The sequence below is a fragment of the Octopus bimaculoides genome, chromosome 6, assembly GCF_046866305.1.
Source record: "Octopus bimaculoides isolate indiv1 chromosome 6, ASM4686630v1, whole genome shotgun sequence".
In the NCBI taxonomy this organism is placed as follows: Eukaryota; Metazoa; Mollusca; class Cephalopoda; order Octopoda; family Octopodidae; genus Octopus; species Octopus bimaculoides.
The window spans coordinates 84,842,054-84,863,032 of NC_142933.1; the positions used below are offsets into that span (position 1 = coordinate 84,842,054).

Consider the following 20,979-nt stretch of genomic DNA (forward strand, 5'->3'; position numbering starts at 1 on the left):
AAGGGAGTCATATAATCATAGCCCTTCACTGAGTAATGCTGTAGTTAGAAGTATGATGTCAAGATGGGTGTTAGGAAGATGAGTTGGAGAAGCTTCACTGGGACAGATTGGGTGTGGCCTTATTGATGTAGATGATATGCTTTTAGGACCACATTTTTGCTGAGGTGGATGTCAACTTGGTTTTGTGGTTCAACATCCTGCAGTCAGTCTTCACCACTTTCTCCCATGTCTTTCTGGGTCTTCCTGGTCCTCACGTTCCATCCCCATTTGGTGATTGGTACTTTATGCAGCTGTCCTCATCCACATGACCATAGAAGCAGAGTCTTCTCTTTTGCACACTACATCTGATGTCTCCAACACCCAGTGGTGCATGCTAGCGTCATTTCTTTCTAAACTTCACATATCCTCTGCATTCAGAGCCCAATTTCACTACCATGTAGCATTGCTTCATGATAGTGCAGACCTGAGTGCTGCACTACTCTCACTGCAGCAAAACTTAAACAATGTAAGATCAATATTGCTACTTTTTCTGAGACATGGCTATCAGGGGAAGGTCAGCTAATTGAAATGGGATGTGATGATAACCTTTTTTTGGATTGGCAAACAGGCATTTGAAAACTGAGAAGGCAGTGTTGGCTTTGTGATACAGAAGAACCAATCAGCTACTGTTTCTCATCATCATCATCGTCGTTTAACGTCCGCTTTCCATGCTAGCATGGGTTGGACGATTCGGCTGAAGACTGATGGACCAGGAGGCGACACCAGGCTCCAATCTGATTTGGCAGTGTTTCTACAGCTGGATGCCCTTCCTAATGCCAACCACTCCGAGAGTGTAGTGGGTGCTTTTACATGCCACAGGCACAAAAGCCAGTCAGGCGGTACTGGCAACGGCCACGCTCAAAATGGTGTATTTTACGTGCCACCCGCACAGGAGCCAGTTCGGCTGAATCCACCTTGACAGGGATATTGAAGCATTAGATAGAGCATTTTACAGATCTTTTTTCACAACCCATCCACAATAGATGAGACCACTATTAGAGACCTCTTGCAGTACAAGTTTATTGAGGAAATGGTCAGTGATCCTAACATAGAGGAAGTCAAAATTACTGTTTAACAGTTCAACTCAGGAAAGACGCACCCCAAGAATTGATGGTACACTAGCTGAAATTGTTAAGCATGATGAAAATGTAATAACTGATTTTGTGACCATATTGACTGTCAGTGTGTAAAGTGGTACAATCAATTCCATAAAAGTGAGGAGATGCAATACTGATCTCACTGCACAGGAGAAAAGGTGTCAAACTGAGGCAACTTTTGTGATATTTCTTTACTTGTAAATGTTAGTAAATTATTCACCAGACATTTATTTGATCATTTGCAGATAAACTTATGGTCCATTGTTGTCCTAGAGTCTCAGTGTAAATTTAGATCAGATCTTTACTGTCAGACAGTATAAGAGCTGTGCATAGGGCAGGGCCTCCCTACTTTTATCAAATGTTTGTTGACTTAATGAATAACATGTAGGATAGTTTAAGTACTCACTAGGTTTTGTTGATACATTTGTCCAACAACTCACTGGGATGAAGGTTCGACTCAAAAAGTTCTCTGTTGAAATCCAATTCCTGCATATAATAATGTTGTGCAAATGCACTTGCACCAACTTTTTTCTGCATATTCTTTGCATCCGTAATTGCTCATGCATTTCGGGACTGTGATAAACTGTATAATTTTAATTGTTTCAAAGCTAAATCAAAGACCTTTAACTATAACAAAGAATTTAGTAAAATAACTTAGTTACCATTAAGCTAGTGTTAGGAACATAAATTGTGACTAAGGTTTGGTGGAAGATTTTAATTCAAAACTTATGAAAACAAGGCATTTGTACTACAGAGCCAGAGCTGGTTTCAGCTGGGTTGGTAACAAAAGAGTTAAGGTTGTCTTCATGGTACATAGATCAGGCTTCATATGAGGGCTCAGACCATTTCATAGTGTGAGCACAAGACCCAAGAGATTTATGAATACAGTTCATCTTCTCTACTATTATTTCTCAATGCAGCATAGGCTTCCTGGCCACTGAACACCAGGCTGTATAAGATGCTGTAGTTTGGAAACTTCTGCATCCTTAAAGAGAATAAAAAATTAAAAAAACATTCAACTACATTGATGTTATTGGTGGCAGAGAAACATAAAATTGAAAACCTTTCAAAGTTAATGGGGAACCCAAGATCCCTGATTTTTCATTGCAAAGTGCTGCTCGATTGATCCTGCTTGAAAAAGAAGAAAGCTTGGAACCTCAGATTTCATTATTGCAAAAGAATGAATATTAGGTTTCTATATTTAAAAAAGTTTTTTTTTAATTTTTTTTTTTTTAATTCTAGCATGAAAAAAACTTGATATTTCTTGCTATGAAAAGAAATATATGTCATTTTAATATCAAGATCACAACTTTTTTTTAGTATATAGCTTGATATGTGATCTAAGTGTGTCAAAGCTTTGATACAAAAACAAAAAAACATCATGTATTACAAGTGAGTTCTTAGCTCTTTTAAGGAAGGAGTTCTTTATATATATATATATATATATATATATATATATTCATTCGACCTTTTGCATTTGCGTATGTGTGAGTGTTTGTATAAGCCAGCCTTTTAACTTTTAAAAACTTGCTGATATTTTCTACTTTTAAATTGCTGATTATGTATATTGCACATAATGCTGAAGACTAACTTGTTCAATTAGCTAATAAAAAAAAACAAAAGCCAAATAAACAAATGAATATGATAAAATGTGACTTTTAAACAGACTTTTAAGTACTAGTAGTTTGGGAAACGAACCGAAAGTAAAATATGTTCAGGCATAGATTACATGGCTGTGCCTAGCTGTGTTTGGTGTCAGCCTCATGTTTTGTAATGCTAGCATAGGAGAGATGTTTTAATTGTGTAAACATAGTAGTTACAGTTTGTGCACAAAAGGCCATAAATATGTGAGTCAGTTTTTTATTTTTTTATTTTTTTTATTATTGTTCATTAACCAGGGAAAAAAGACAAAAATAATAATTGCCATTTGTTTGTATTTATACAAATTCAGCGCTTATGAATGTATTTTGGGCTTGTAATTATTAATTCCTCTTTTTTTTTTTTTTTTGCAAATTGTGAACCATAGCATTTATTGGTTGTGTTTCCAGTGGGCCAATCCCTGGTTCACTGCATTTCTAATGGTGCAATTGACAAGAGAGCACCTGTAACTTGGTGCAGAACAAATATTGCAAGAGATTTCATTTGAAGAGCACTAGTTGCTTTTTCAATTTTCTCAACGATATTTACATCCTTTGCCAATATACACTGATGAAAAAATATACACATAATCTTTGTATCTTTCCTCTTATCTATCTATTCCTCAGTACTAAACCCTACTCAATTGAGGGATCTTGTCTTGCAGGTACTTAGTGACCTCACCAATGCTGGTACGATGCAAAAAGCACCCAGTACACTTTCTGCAGTAGCTAGCATTAGGAAGGGCATCCTGCTGTAGAAACCATGCCAAAGCAGACATTTGAGCAGCTCTCTAGTTCATCTTGAACTGTCCAACTTTACCAGCATAGAAAAGGGGACTTTAAATGAAAATCTTTTTTTTTTTATGTCTATCTATATGTATCCATCTATCTATCTATAAGTATTCTATATTTATCTCTCTATCAATACACACACACACTCCAGTCTGCCAATTTCTGCTTGCAAGGCATTGTTCAGCATGAGGCTATAGTAGACAATGCTTTCACAAAGAACCAGGCAATAGAATAGAACCTAGAATCACATGGCTGTGAAAAGGATTTCTTAACTACACAACCATCTGAGCCCAAGATTTCCAATTTAGTAGCTAATATCTTTTTCTACAAATTCTTTTCACATGTATGATTCTGTAGGATGTGTTGTACGTGTGTTGAGTTATTGACAAGGAAGTGCCAGCAACTTGATGCAGAACAAATATAGCAAGAGATTTTGTTTGAAGAGCACTTCAAATGAAATGAGCAGGATATGCTGAAAAGAGTTTTAATAAGACCAAATCTTAAGTTTTGAAAGTTAGCTTAATTCAGGTTCACAGAAATGTTTTTAAATGTATGCTCCTCTTAAAAACTGTGTCCAGCTTTGTCCTTTTATTTATATAGAATAGAGATTTTTTTCTAGAATAAAAATTAGTGGACAATAACATAACAATTGAAGTCTATTTCCTACAATATTCGGACATCAAAGAAATATTGTAGGAGTGTTGTGTTTTTCCTGAGTTAACCCTGCTTTAGTAGATCTATGATTGAAGACATTCCCGCCATGAGCATCCTATCTTTTAAGAGTACGTTCGGTGGGTTGGTGTCAGTCCTTCAATTCGCAGTTCTTCCTCTCAGGTCCATGTTGTGCGCTGCGTTTTCCCAGTTCTACAATGTACACCTCCTTTCCTCTCCCCTACATTTTTCATTTTTTAAAAATTACAATGAATTCTTTCAGCTATCACTCTCTTCACAGCATCTGAAAAATTCAGTTGAAGAATTATAATTAACTTGTGTACAGGAAATCAATAGTATTATTATTCTGCATATCACTAAGTAAACCTGTTATCTAGCAAAATTTAAATGTTACTCACCAAATCCTGTGACAAGTCATAACAATGGATCTGCTTATCTTCCTTGCCACCAGCCCTAACTCTGTCCTCTACCCATTGTTCCAAGAATAACATCTTGTTTTCTGTTTATTATTTAGATTTCATAGGAAATTATGTTCAAGTTGTTCAGAATTTGCATAGCACCTCAGGTATTCTAGCTTATTCAGTTGTGTAGTGTCAGCCTTTTATGTTAGACTACATTATATCTAAAGTGTTCTTTATGTCAGACAATAGTGTTTGGTTTGCAGGTGAGGTGACTGCTATTTCTTGCTCATTGGCTCATTGTAAGATTTTTTTTTCAATTGCAGACAGTAAAATGTGTATTTTGTCAGTGTAGACCTCTTCTGACATATGTATAGTCTTGGAACCTTTATAGATCAATACAAGATTGGGAAAAAAATTGTAGTTTACAGAACAGGAGATCTATAACTTTTCCAATTATCTGATGTTGCTATTTTATTCACTTATTTTTATTTACTGCTCTCTTCCATTATCTAACCAGATCTCAATGGCTAATCTTTTTTCAAAAAAAAAAAAATGTCCAATTTTCTTATTATTTTCTTTATCTTCTGTTAACAATCAAATATTCATTACTTAGGAATTTTCCAATTACTTTGCAATGGCCAAGATAATTATTTTGTCTTCCTATATCATATTGTCATAATCGTACTACCATTTAACTATTAATGGATCTGTGATTTACTAATGAAGTTTTAATAATCCAACATGAAGGTCACTAAACAACATCCTCTACTCTCTGGTCCTCAGATATTATTTTTCCTCTCTCTGACTTTTCTGCTCCTCCTATAGTAACCTCTTCTCGGAACTCGAGCACTCCCAATTCACACACCTTTTCTCCCCCATATTGTGTTCACCCCCATAGATACTTTTAGTGAGTGTCTATGCATTCAGTTCTTCATTGCCAGAACATCAACCTTCTTGAATTCCTTGCTTGCACATGTTTTTCCCTGTAGTGTTCAACTTGTAAATATCCAGGAGGAACAGTAACCCCATTGATCTCACCAGTTTTAGAGTGCCTGTAACCCTACTGTAGAAGAAACTCTCTCTTCTTCGATGGAAGCTGGAGAATTAGAAGAGAGTGCAGGGAGTGTTTTGTCCAAGTTAATAGTTCAGTTTTAATTTCAAAGTTTTTCTTATCTCTTCGACAATGTCAGTTCACCACCTCTAGTGAGACAATATATTGACAGATAGAGTGTAATATTCATTGCATTTCTCTGTATTCTGAGCTCAAATCTCACTGGAGTGATCTTTGTCTTTTGTCCTTTTGAGGTCGATTGGTGGAACTTTTGAAGGGTCGGGCAATATGCTTTGTGGTGTGAGGCAAGACCTTCGTACATTGGGCCTCACCGAGGCGATGACTACTGACCGAGACCTTTGGAAATGTGCTGTGCGTGAGAAGACCCGGCAAGCCAAGTAAGATCGTTGCCAGTGCCCCTGGACTGGTTCTTGTGCGGGTGGCACATGAGATGCACCATTTTGAGCGTGGCCGTTGCCAGTACCGCCTGACTGGCTCCTGTAGGATTTTCGAGCGAGATCGTTGCCAGTGCCCCTAGACTGGCTTGTGCGGGTGGCACATAAAAGACACCATTTCGAGCGTGGCCGTTTTCGTGCGGGTGACACGTAAAAGCACCCACTACACTCTCTGAGTGGTTGGCGTTAGGAAGGGCATCCAGCTGTAGAAACTCTGCCAAATCAGACTGGAGCCTGGTGTTGCCATCCGGTTTCACCAGTCCTCAGTCAAATCGTCCAACCCATGCTAGCATGGAAAGCGGACGTTAAACGATGATGATGATGATGATGATGATGTATCTGTTCTGGATCTTTTGTGTTCTTACAATGATACTTGTGATGACACTGGAGCTAAGCTGTAGTGCTCCAAGTCAGTGGCCTTTCTCTTGGATAAACATCACTGATTAGTGAGGGGAGACTTGCATGCTTGGCCAAGTGCTAGTCTCCTTAAAAAAAAAAAAATAAATAACCCAGGCCTGTGCAAACATGTGCAGATACAAGGTCAACCTTAATTGCAAGTGGCTCTAACATTTCATTTAACATCCAAGGATTCATTTTATTATAATTTTTCATTTCTGTTTCAAAAGATAAAGTGACTGAATTGAAACACTGGACATAAAAATGAGACCAAACATTTTCTGTAACAATATTGTGCACTACTTAGCAAAGCACATTTTTTTGGTTTTACAAGTTTTTTCGCAAGTCAAGTTGTCTTTAATAGGAAAGAAATCAAACTAAACAAGATAAAGGAAAGAAATTCCTGGAAAATTTCATATAAAGCAGATTTCAAAGAAAATGGGAAAACTCCAACCTCACTCTTATTCTGTCAGTTTCTTTTAGGAAAAGTAATAATTATCTTAGTTCTGCTGCCATTTTTAAAAAGATTTAGTTTTGAAATCTAGTGTTTCCAAATGCTTGTATGTATTTTGTAAATCTGTTCCTTCTGCCACGTAAACAAGAAACTGCTTAGCTGGCAATCTTGTCTAGCTTTGTAGAGAGCATAACTTTGAAAAAACACAACAGATAAAATAGTCATTAATCTCTGTCATACAAAAACTACTATGTCAAATATACAGCTATGGTCATAGGGAAATGTCATTTTACTTGAATATAAAGTGGTAGACATGTTTTAGGTGTAAAAATCAATAGGACTGCATTTTTAAAACAATTTTAACATTGATATTATTATAAGTCTCATTGAATTATATATATAAAATTACAAATGATGCATTAAAATGCATCATAATTTTCTTTGGTGATATCCTTTCCTGATGCAAAGGTAAATGATCTTTTTGTTAGGGTCTTTCAGCTCATGATCATAAAGTTGTAGGTTCAGTTCTTGAACCAGACAGTATATTGTGTTCTTGAGCAAGGCTCTCCGTTTCACATAGCTTCAGTTCATTCATCTGTAATGAATACATGTCAGCAGCCACATCTTGGATGTTCTGTTTGGTCAAGAGTGAGGGTCTAAGAGGGTATCTATCTACTCATGAGTACATAGGCATCTATAAGCAATTAGCAAAAGCATGGTACATATTACCAAGTCATACCCACTTACAAGTGGTGGCTGGCTGTATTTACCCTTTACAATTGTTATTTGAATTTTGCTCAGTTCTGTGATAACATATATAAATTCATTAAATTGCTTTTCTAAATCCAAATTCTGATCATTCCATGGCTTATAGTGATGGGAACTAAAGATGGTTGTTATTCTCTAGATCTTCTAGTATTACATGAATGTGAGACAATCATTCCCTTAGGATATAATGTTGTTGCATTGTAGTCTTTTACTGGTTCCCTTGTTAGACAGTGACCATTTTGGAACACTGCTTTCAAAGCTGCAGTTGATTTTATTGATTGGTTCTTATTTAATCAACCTCTGATGACTAGACGGCAAAGACAACCTGGACAAGATTTAAACTTGAAATGTTCAGTTTCTGTCTACCAAATCCACTCACAAACTTTGATTGGCCTGAGGCTGTAGTAGAAGATACTTGCACAAGGTGCCTCATAATGGGACTGAATCCATGGCCATATGGTTGAAGCAAGCTCCTTAACCACACCTGCACCTGTGTGTGTGTGTGAATTGGACAACCAACATCTAAAAACATCTGTGTAGTATAAATACAAAAGTAAAAGATTAAGCCGGGTTTCTTCATAATTAGGATCTGGTCGTGTTCTGATTGTAAATAGAAACCAGATGCCAACAGTGAGAACTATTTATAGCTTAGAGGTTACTAGTGAAACAGGTGTAAACAATATTGCAATGTTACCCTCTGAAACTAATAACAACAATGTCAAACAGCTAGTACAAATATTTTCATCCAAACGATAAGACTGGCTGGGAAAGTTCTAGAAATGTTAAAGTTACTGTGGATTCTGGAACATTATCTGTTCTTGTGGGAGTTACAGTAGTAATAAGAAAATATGGTTATCCTCAAAGAAAAGAAACAAACAAACAACCAAACCAAAAAAAAAAAAAAATCCAGGACACAGCTTTTCTTTTAGTGATACATGTTGTTTAGTTCAGATTAGCTTTGATCAAAGAGAAATGGTCAAAGATGTTCCGGCCATGACCGTTTTAGTTTTTTTTTTCAGGCATGGTTTATCTAAGGCTGTATTATCCAACATGTTCTTCCATTTTAAAAATGTGCAATGTGTTTTGACAGTCTGGGTCTTTGAAAATGTATTCTGGTGAATACGGAACTTCAGTTATCATTTTTTGTGGTGGTGAAGATGATGGCAAGAGGCTCGCTAGCTAGAGAGGGAGAGAGAGGAGGAAGTTGTGACACATCAATACCACCACCATCCACCATTATCGTCTCTTATTTTCTTGTTACTCTGGCTTTCTCTTGCTCTCATTTGAGTTACCAGCCCCACTTTGTGTGACGTAAAAGGTAGACTTATAGGACTGTACTATTGCATTAGTAATATGGATAATACATATAAATGGAAACATCCACCTAAATATAAGTGTCAGTTTTCTCACCAGGTTGCCAGTCTATCAAACTTTCGCTACAGTAAACTGGTTTGCCATTCTTCTTAATTATAAAGCAAAACTGAGAAAAGCACATACATACTCTCACAGACATTGGCTTAACTGTTAATTATGTCACTGTTTTGAAAACAACCTACCTAGTTTCTGGAACAATAAATCATGCTCACATTAACAGAACAGTGCCCTTTACTGTTGAGCTTTGCAAAAAAAAAAGATAGTAACTACAGTAATCTAATTTGCCTGATTTAGATAATTACTTAGCATTTAATTTTGTCCCTCTTTTTTTAATTGAAATCCTACTGAAGCTTACTTGGTCTTTCAATTGTTCAGAATCATTAAAATGATACTGGTAATATACTGGGGTTATCTTCATTGCCTGTATACCTACTTCTGTAGAAAGTGGTTTTGTGCCTTGTCAGTCGAAAACTCAATATTATTACATTGGAAAGTTGATAAAAAGGATGTTGAGTTTCTTTCAAAACATTTCTTGTTTAATTTAATATTGGAGGTGGTAGTATGATTTGTAGCGACCCACTCTTGCTGATCTATGATCGTTGTTGTCATTGGTTAATCCCAGGCAATCCTGGGATAAGCAGGCCCATGGTTCAATGATATACCTGTAGGGAACATTTGTCTTTTTGTACATATGTGACTGCATTGTCCAACGTGCACTTCATTAAGATGACAGAATGTCAGATGACTGTATAGAGTTATTGTCATAGGCTGTAGCCTTTAAATCTCTCTAGTGTTGACTAATCTTTTATTCTGTTGAAATTAATAAAATAAGTAATATGCCAGAGCATTGTTAGTTGATCATAGGTTCACTCCTACAAATTTGTGTTTGAGTTGAAAGAAATTCTTATCATAAAATTAGAATTCCATTCAGATAAAGATCCATAACCTTGATTTCAATTTGTCATGATATTTAAATAGAATAAAATAGTAAAAAAAATAAAAAAAACAATTATTAACGCTGAATACTTAATCGAGGTCAGCATAAGTATAGCATGTTCATTAACAATATGTTTTAACAAGAACTTTATCTTATTAAAAAATATTTAATCTAATGTTATCAATGGTCTACTCATAATCACTAGTTTGTGTCATAACTCTCATGTCATTTGTAAAAAAATTTTTGTCTGTTCCATTTCAGTTGTATCTAGTGAATATTTAATTGCTGATAAACAGGTTATAACTATTTTTTCCATTACTCAAACCAGCTAAATCTGGCCACCATAAAGAAAGTGTGTGTGTGTGTTGAAACTAACTTTATTAAGCAATATTGTTATGTAACTTTGGGAACTAAGAATCTCATTTTCACGTAGCCTTAAGAAGTCACATTTAATTTCTTTTTCTTTCCTTTGTTTTAATCATTTTATATGAATTCATCGGCATATCTAAGTTAATCTTGTTTTGAACCACAAAGATCCATGCAGCAATAATTGTTCTCTGGGTTGGTGTTAAGCCAGAAGTTTATTGAGTCTCTGTCGATCAGATACTAATCTATTGCATGTAACTTTTTTTCCTGTGGAAAGTAATGAACTGAGCAATGTAAGCCAAAGCCAAGAAATTACTTAATAATTTCACAGCTCTGCTTCTGTTTATTGCAAGGCAGATTTGGCTGATTGCTAAGTGCTTTGGTGATGGACACATCCAGTGATGTTGGTAGCATATGAATTACTAATCTGTTCATTATTAAATTGGATGTCTGCACTCTCGACATATGTAGTAAAACTGAGAAAGATAATGGATTGTGTGTTTGTCATTTGGGTTTTGTGTTGCAATTCATATGGATATAGCAGTTTATATTGTAAAAATGTGAAGTTACCTAGGTTCGAAAACTGAATTTGTTCTAAAATGGAAATCCAGATTTTATGAAATCCAAATTTTTGGAATGCATATTTTTGAAAAACCAAATTTGTGAGGCCAACTTTGAAATCGAAAACCAGGATTCGGAGTCCGAATTTTTGGCACGTAAAAGCACCCACTACGCTCTCGGAGTGGTTGGCATTAGGAAGGGCATCCAGCTGTAGAAACTCTGCCAAATCAGATTGGTGCCTGGTGTAGCCATCTGGTTTCACCAGTCCTCAGTCAAATCGTCCAACCCGTGCTAGCATGGAAAGCGGACGTTAAACGATGATGATGATGATGATATATATGTTACCTTTGTAAATATTTTGACTGCACGCCTGGTGTGACATTTGTTTTTTGTTCGTGTATATATTTGTTTTGTATGTAAGCTGGTTTTTTATGCTGACTGTTAATATTTTACAAAAACTTTCATGGTGTGTTGTTGTTTCGGGTTCACCCTATCCTCGTTGATTCTGTAAATTTGGGTTATAGCCACTAGGTCATAACAAATTAGTCCGTATCATCACCATGAATTAGTTTGAGCACACTGAATTTAATTTAAGAGTGGTTCTATGTCATTGTTAAAACAGATTAGTACAGCAAGCAATCCCTTTCATTATGGAAAGGTTTGCATTCATGAACGATTTGCCATAACCTGGTATTCTGTAACACAAGACCTATTTTCCCACTGACTTCCACGTTATATAAATTGATATGTGTTTTTATGGAATTTTCTTGAAAAAATAAGTGCGGCCACATTTATGCATGAAAATAATCATTTTTAAATAGATACATACAGTACAGTATGCAGACAAACATTTGAAGAGATAAAAATAGACATTTATCTTTTGCTTGATGGCCGTCAACTTTATAAGCGTATTGCATCATTGATCCTTGCACTCTGGAGCTTTTTGTAAAACATCAGGCTTAACATCCATTATAATTCCTTTCAAAACTCCTTTTCACACTCTGCTGTCACTTGATGGCTTATTTCCTATCTTCTTGAATAAGGATAATGCTCTGTAGTATTTAGGTTTGTAAAAGTTAATGTCAACAGAGAAGAGATCCACATTAAATATTCGTTATTTCTACAAATAAAAAAAAAAAAAAATTAAAAATTGAAAAATTCCATGTACATTGCGATATTAGTTTTTAAAAGTTTTTAAGTTCCCTAATTTTCCATAAGCATAAAATTACTATCCATATTCCATAGGAACAAGCATGGCAGTAGGTATTGGCGTGGCCATGTGGTCAAGAAGCTTACTTCCAACTATGTGGTCTTTCCCACTGCATGGCACTTTGGGCAAGTGCCTTCTACTATAACCCCAGGTCAACCAAATCTTGTGAGTGGATTTGGTGGAGAGAAACTGAAAGAAGCCTGTCATGTGTATGTGTATACATATGTACACACACATACTTATGTGTGTGTATGTGTACCTTTGTCTTGACATCATGGTTGTAAATGAGCACCACCGTCATATAAGCGATGTTGTTTGTTTACAGTCTTCCGTGAAAGACATGTCTGGCCATAGGGAAATACTACCTTGCTTGGAAATAGGTGAGGGTTGGTGACAGGAAGAGTATCCAAATGTAGAAAATCTACCTCAACCGATTTCATCTGACCCAAGCAAACATGGAACAGTGGATGTTAAAAGATGATGGTCCCAGAATTATGGAACATACTTTTTTTTTACAATTTCATGTGTGTGAAACTTCCCAACCTGAATAAGGTTTTTGTATTATGAATAGTTTTTGTAATTGGTAGAATTTTATCAGTAGGCCAATCTTATAATTATTTATTGGAAAAGTATTGTGTGTGAGTGTGTATGTATCTCAGTTTTTAGGTAGTTTGTAATTTTGTTATTTGTAAATGAGAATTGTGAAACAGCAAAATGTAGGTTAATGAGCTTTAGTTTAAACATTTTGGAAAATGACCCTGATAACACCACCGGTTCACTTTCTTCTGTTGTTTGCTTAGATGCTTCAATTTGTGGCTTCCCCTTTAATGGAGTTTTGTGTGTGAAACAGATATGTCATTTGTACAGTATTTATTATGTGATGATGATATGAACAACAGCAAGTTTGGACACTTACTATTAGCTCAGTCTTAATTGACAAATTTGCTATATTTGTGGATGAAATGTCTTTTTTAATTATCATCCAACAGGCACCGGTGTGGCTATGTGGTTAGAAGTTTGCTTTCAACCACATGGTTTTGAGTTCAATCCCACTCTCTGGTACCTTGGGCAAGTGTCTTTTATTATAGATTAAGGTCCTTCAAAGTTTTGTGGATTTGGTAGACAAAAGATTGAAAGGTACCCACAATATGTGTGTCTGTGTGTTTCTGTCCCCTTGCTTGATAATTGTAAAGAGTCACTGTCATGCAAGCGTTGCACTTTGTTTCCTGTATTCTGTGAAGAAATCTCTGGTCATGAGGAAATATTATTATCTTACTTGGAAACAGGCGAAGGTTGGTGACAGGAAAACCATCCCACTGTATAAAATCTGCATCAACAAATCCTGTCTGACCCAGTGGAAAAATGTATGTTAAAACGATGATAATGAAGAGGAGAAATGTAGTGACTATTTTACAGAGAATAAACATTCAAGGAAAAGTTCCTAAGTCCAGAGTTTCTTTCATTAAAGAACTACATGTTACATTGCGTGGCCGTTGCCAGTACCTCCTGACTGGCCTTCGTGCCGGTGGCACGTAAAAGCACCCACTACACTCTCAGAGTGGTTGGCGTTAGGAAGGGCATCCAGCTGTAGAAACTTTGACAGATTGTAGCCTGGTGTAGCCATCTGGTTTCACCAGTCCTCAGTCAAATCGTCCAACCCATGCTAGCATGAAAAGTGGACGTTAAACGACGATGATGATGATGATGATGATTTTGTGCTAGGGAAGAGTGAGATAGCATGTCTTTGGTGATTTGTAGAGAGATTGATGATATGGCTACTTCCTGTGTGATGTAAGTTTGGAAGAGTAGCATGATTATGGGCCGGTATATGAAGATCGGTTTATGGATGCTTCTGAAAGAAAATATAGTTTTTGGGATACAGTTGTAGCTGTCAGTTTTGTTTTATTCTGTAATTAGTTAGGCAAGCAGTGTCTCCAGAAATTGCTGTGGCCTAATGAAAACCAAAGCAATTTACATTCAGCAACATTTCCTGATAATTTTACCTTAGACTGTTCAGCACTTCCATGAATATATTATAAAAATCCTGGCAGTTTAATATTACTAAAAAACATTTCTTAATATAAGCTTCAGATGATATGAAGTTGAATGAAATTATTTATATAGTGTGCCAAAAGTTTGATAAACTCTTTTGACCTTATGCAATGAGTGTTTGTTATTTCTTCTGCTTCCCATGTATTGTAAGCTTGCATAATTTAACAGCTTGAAGCTTTCAGTTGACAAAAAGATTCATCTGTACATGAGAGATTGCACTGACATTGTACTACAGATTTGAGCTCAATTGGCTGGATGTATAATGTAAACACAAGGCTAAATATAATTGAGTAGAGAGAGTAGTTGAAAGCATTATTGGCCAGTGCATTTCTTTTCAGTTATATAGATATGTCTTAAATGTAAATTAATGCTACACAATGGAGAAAGGTTTGTAAGATGGTTCCATGAGTTGGAAGTTGGGTAATGTCGTAGTTAAATTAGATAAGAGAGAATTAGGTTTTACAGAGATAACATATGCTAAGGATGTATGGAAAGGTCATTGGGAAGGCCTGTCATAATATAATAGCACAGCATAGAAAAACAGTTTATTTAAATAATATCAATATTGACTTTCAAAAGAGTAGAGGTTACATAGAATCAGTAGAGTGTCAAGCAAAGTATATTGCAGTATTTAGTTACATCTCTTTATGTTTTGAGTTCAAATCCTGTTGGGGTCAACTTTGCCTTTTGTCCTTCTAGAGTTGATAAAATAATACTAGCTGAGATCTAGGGTCAGTCTAATTGACTGTACTCTCCCTTAAATTTTGTTGTTTTGTACCATCATCATCATCATCCTCATCATCATTTAACATCCGCTTTCCATGTTAGCATGGGTTGGACGATTTGACTGAGGACTGGTGAACCAGATGGCTACACCAAGCTCCAATCTGATTTGGCAGAGTTTCTACAGCTGGATGCCCTTCCTAACGCCAACCACTCCGAGAGTGTAGTGGGTGCTTTTACGTGACACCGGCACGAAGGCCAGTCAGGCGGTACTGGCAACGGCCACGCTCAAAATGGTACCAATGTTAGAAATTAGCATTGACTTTCAAAGGCAGTATTGAAGAGTCTACAACTCTCTCTTCCTCTAAATTGAGTGTTTCATTTGATAAGGATTGTGAAGTTAAAGCACAACTATGATGCTTTAAAGTCCCAATCAAAAAACATTTTATAATGACACTAAAAATACATTTTTTAATGAGTTAATCAAGAAAAGAAGTCCAGTATCCATGACCTTTGCCGACTCTGCTAGAGAAATGAGGTGGTTGTGATTAATGCCCAGCTTGGACTTTTTCAAGTCAGTGTGGGCTGCATGGAAACTAGGAGTCTGGTCTGAATATTTGCAACTAATGAGTAAACTCTGCTAAAGGCACTTCAGAACCTGGTGATGGTGTTGTACTTTAAAATATGCCTGAAGGAAGCTAAAAAGGTGCTCCTGTCTTGCAATATGTTAATGATCAGGTGCTAACTTCCTGGAAATTTATTCTTTGATGTCTCGGAATCATTACAGCTTATCAATTGGCAAATATAGTGAAATGCTTAATGCATGCTATTTTAAAATTGCATGTAAGAGAAACTGGCACATTTTAAATTGAGGAATGTTTGGTAAAATTAGCTACGCTAAAGAACGCTTAGCTCATTGTATTGGATTTAGTTGTTTTCTATTTTTAAAATGTAAAATTTCAAACTTTATGCCAATAAATTCACTTTTACCCTCTCTCTCTCTCTCTCTCTCTCCCACTTGCTCATTGTCTTTTTGTTCATTAAATTGGTGAAAAAATTTATTTCTGGAACATAGTTGGCAAACGTGGCAGCAAGATGATGATGTTAGTGTCTGGTTTAATGTCTCACATTTCTGCGTCCAAATTCCACTGGCGCTGTTAAAATGGTAGTGTTACACTTTGAGATTGAATCAGTCAACTAAACTGTCTTGCCTTGCAAGAAGAATTTTGAACGACATTACTCTTTTACTTCATTACCTGTTTCAGCCTGTTAGCTGTGGCCATGCTGAATCACTGCCTCATAATTTTGATATTTCAATTTTAAATTATAATTTTCAGTAAATGCTGCACCATAAGATATTTCAGATGAATCCTCAGGAAGTTAAGAATATTACATTCTCACTTCAAAAAAAACAAAAAAACTTGTTTGATTATAATATTAGAAGTGCAGTGTTTATTCCTGATTATATTTCCTGATATTCAAAACTGTCTAGATGAATACACAGCTTGTAACTGTACAGTATAGATTTTTTTCGTACTTGGTAGTTGCCAATCCTCTTTGAACATTAAAATTGTTTGTTTCCTATTATTCTTCTTCTTAGTTTTTTTTAAATTTTATTTTTCTTTTCATATTATTTTGCTTAATAATGTTGTAGAGTTCTTTCTGTAAACATACTGTTAAAACTCTTCAAGCCTGGAATTAGTTGTTAAAAGTACTTAACAGCGTCTCATAGTGTGTAGCTTCAAGACCGAATACTCTATAGCTGCTCTGTTAATGAAATCATACATGTTATTGTTATTTGAAGTCCCATAAGTGTTGCTGATGACTTATGAAACAAAATGATATTGATCATCTTGTATGTCCTTAAATTGTTATTTGGTCATTGTATGTACTTAAATAGAATCTAATCACAACTGTTGTACTGTGTCTATAGCAAAGACAGTACTTAACTCTTACAAGCTGATTCTTCCCAACTAGAAATAACTATGCTGGATTAGTAACACAAGCACTGACTGTACCTAGTTAATATAAAGTGTTGGACTCAAGCCTTCTTTTGATCCCAGAGATAGCATACGGAAATTATTGTATATTCAGAGAATCCAGAAAATGTTTCATCTACAGAATTACTAGAAATTGTTTTTGAGTTAGTGGTTACTATTTGGCTACAAAAACCAAATGATTCTCTTCTTGATCTCAATATTGCAAATATAGTGTCTTCTGTTAGTCAAGTCAGGTTGAAAGAATACAGCTTATCTTTACTAAGGAGATTTAGAGAAGAGATTCTATATGAATTAATGATTCTTGCCTGTTTAGCTGAGATTCTACTGAAGTTTTTGCTGGTGCTAAACTAGAAAAAAACAGTTTTGCGGTCCCCTTTTTATATAAAAGATAGATTTGTTATTTTATTACATCCCAGGATCATTGTTTTTCATTTTCAAACATAAATTTAACCTAGCTTCTATTCTGAACTTCCACTTTCTTGCTTTATACAAATGTTAATATTTACAGAACTGTCCATCTGTTTGTTTGCACTATGGGCAAGAGTGTATGCAAAAGGAACATGAGACACTGGTACTTCAAATGAGAAGTAAATAACTGTCTTAACTTGTATCAGTATTTAGTGTCTTGATTTTTTTTTATTTTTAGGTCAATAGAATTATATAGGACAAAGACAACTGTTGTACTGCTACCAGTAGAGAAATAATCTTCTACTACTACAAATTGTTTACATAGGGTTATAAGAAAATATGTTTTTTTGTGACTGTGTAATTACAAGCTTCAACATTTCAATGTATGTGTAGCATATTATTAACTTGGCAAAATTTTCAAATTTGGTGGGTGTATGATTATTTATATATATATATATATATTCATGTATGTGCGTGTATGTTTGTGTATAAAATCATTTTAAGATCTACTTTTCCATGCTTGCATGGGCTGGATGGATTTTATTGAGGCAAATTTTCTATGGCTGGAAGCCCTTCTTGTCACCAGCCCATACCTGTTTCCAAACAAAGTAATAGTCCCCCATGACTAGACATGTTTTCACAGACTATTGGAAAAGAATGACATTCATTTACAAATTTACAACAATCATGGGATGTCAAGACAAGAAAACAAACATTCATATACACATAAATGTGTGTGTGTGTGTGCGTGCGTGTGAGAGAGAGAGAGAGACAAACAGACAGACAGACAGATTTTTAGTTTTCGTCTACCAGATCTGCTCCCAAATCTTTGATAATCTTGCCCAAGGTGCCACACAGTGGGACTGAACCTGACAGTAAACTTCTTAGTCACACAGCTATGGACAGAGATCTCCTGTTGACAGGTCCCTGATACATTTAAAATAAAGTGTTTACACTTACTGTATGCAAATTAATAGCACCAGTTTTCTGTAGCTACTGTAATTGTTGAGCATATAAACAGATTGGCTCCTTGTTTCTCTGTGATTGGTCAAATTGATGTAGACATTTCTGATGAGACTCCAATAAGATTCAGAAATTGATTAAGCTTGTTCATCATTTTTTCAGCTAAATTAGCCCTGCTTATAAAGGTACTATATTGGTTACATATATGTAACCAATATGTTTTATTTTCTCTCTCTGCTTATTTCTGTGTTCCTTTCAGTTGAAGAGCGTTGGCTCGAAACGTAAGAGACTTTCTCATCTGTTTGTTGTTTACACACCCGTCTTCATCTTCTGTTTTGTTTTTTTTGTAAATTCCAATTACATATATGTACATGTGTGTGTGTGTGTGTGTGTGTGTGTGCGATACTTATAAATCTGTTTGGCGTAAATCAGTGAGATTAGAATTAACATGAGCTATATATATGTTTATGTATATATGTATCAAGCATGTATATATGTACATGCTTGATATTTTGAGAGTGCACACACATTTGTATGTGTTTGTGTGTACATATTTAGTTTTGATGGTGGATGGCTTTGTGTGTCAGTAAATTTATCAGTTGTTTAATCCTTCATTAACTTTGACCAAGCGCAGCTGTATTGAAAGACATTCTAATCATGACCATCTAATCAGCTTAGGTACATGTAGGAGAGCATCATTAATGACCTTTCCTTATTTAAGGTGGTAGGTTGACATCTGAGAGAAATTTAGCTGGTATTTCTAGCATATTGTTGAATCTCCTTGTAAATGCTTCTTTGCTGGCTTGTGTACATAATTGTGTTGTTTTTCAGATTTTACTTGAACAATTGATGAATTAATGTTATTTCTTTTACCACACAGAATATTATGTATTTAATTATGTCATTTTAATTTTTTTCCAGATCTGTATTAATATGATATACTGCACACTGATACTTCTTAGCAAACTTATCCAGTACATCGTTTTTGGAGAGCTACGTATCAGTGAACACCAGGTATGTTACTTAACAAATCACCTTATTTGATATTTTGTAAATATATACAAGGTGTATGGGGGTCTAATGAGAGTAGAAAGCATATCATGGTTGAAACAAATTTTGGATGTCGAGAAGACCAGTATAGGCTGACTGCTGTTTTCATACAAAGAAATCCGAAACTAAATACTCATAAAAATAGGAATTGGAATTAAATTTTTTTTTGAGATTTCTAGAAAGATTTATTATAGATTCTTTGCAGAATGTCTTCTCGTAACTCTTCGTGTTATATCTAGCTGTCATAAATGAACTGTTTTATGGTTTAATTCAAACTTTTTTCGGTATACCAAACACCAGCACCAACATCACTACACTTGCTTCATGAGTCCAGTGGCAATTGGGAAAGAGATGATAGAGACAAGGAAAGAATGTTACTGGAAGTCTTCAGCTTTGACCCTGTACATAGTTTGGCCATAGGGTGATAGTCAGTTTTCGGTTGTGTCTTGCTGTACATTAATCTTAATTATCTCAAGTGATGTTCTTCTTGATTTGTGACAAATTAAGTTATCATCAATGTTTTAACATCCATTTTTTTCATGGGGTTGAATAGATCTGCTCTACAACATATCATTTGTTTTTGCATTTCACTGTCTTTTGTGTAAGGTTCAGCATCTTGTGGTTTGATCTCATTTCATTATATTTTTCTCTTCCATGGGTAACCTCCACTAGAACAGAAAATTTTTTTTTCACTCAACTCTTGTTATCCACATGATCATACCGCCACAGTCATTTCTCTTGCCTATTTTGGTTGTTGCTTTTAATGCACAACCATTTCTTCAGCTCACCTCCGATCTGCCATTCTTACATGTTAACCTGACACATTCTCGGTATCATATTTTCTTCCAGACCCTGCAAATCCTCTATATTCAATAACCAACGTTTCACTACTCTGCAACTTCATACAGTCTTTCTTTCATCTGAAGATAAAAACCCTTTGTTATCCCCACTCTCAAAAAAAGAAGCAAAATTCTTTCTGTTTTTCTACCTCTTCCTCACTCCTACCAACTTAACTTTAATTAAATCTAGCACTAATTAGATCAATGATGATACATACACTATCAACCACATATTGAGAGCAGTCAATGGAGTTACATTTTATAGTTATTCCTGTATCACTTACTAGGCTGTGTTCTTACTGGGGCACCACCTCAAAAAGTCATTCTTATCAACTAGAGAGACCATATCGTTGAAAAGCAAACTTCTTAACCACACAGTTATTCCTGTTCCTATTGTTAACTTCTCCCACTTATGTATTACATCAGAAAAATTGATTCTTTGTCACTACGAGAGATTATACTGCATCTGTTTTGTATTTATTACTTCTATTGATAAGCTGATACCTTCCTGTTAAATTTGCTGGGTTCTTTTTTAAAACTTGCTGTTAATTGCTTAGTAGATTTTTTGTTTTCAGGTGATCCATCTTGGTAATTATTATTTGCCTGAAAAATTCCACTAATCTAGAAAATGTGATTACTAATGATTTAATTGGTTACTGAAAGAATTTAAATTATTTCATCAAAGATAATGACTAATTCTAAAGAAGAATATTGTTGCAGTCTGTAGTGAGTTC

General features: G+C 35.3%; 1 protein-coding gene across 1 annotated transcript in view; it reads left to right on the top strand.

Moving 5' to 3' along the window:
* Positions 1 to 20,979, top strand: part of LOC106876431 (E3 ubiquitin-protein ligase AMFR) — a 72,254-nt gene that overhangs the window by 6,774 nt on the left and 44,501 nt on the right. The window contains exon 3 of the mRNA XM_014924977.3: positions 19,278 to 19,370. Within this exon, the coding sequence (XP_014780463.1) occupies positions 19,278 to 19,370 (93 nt within the window). The remainder of the gene's footprint in view (positions 1 to 19,277; positions 19,371 to 20,979) is intronic.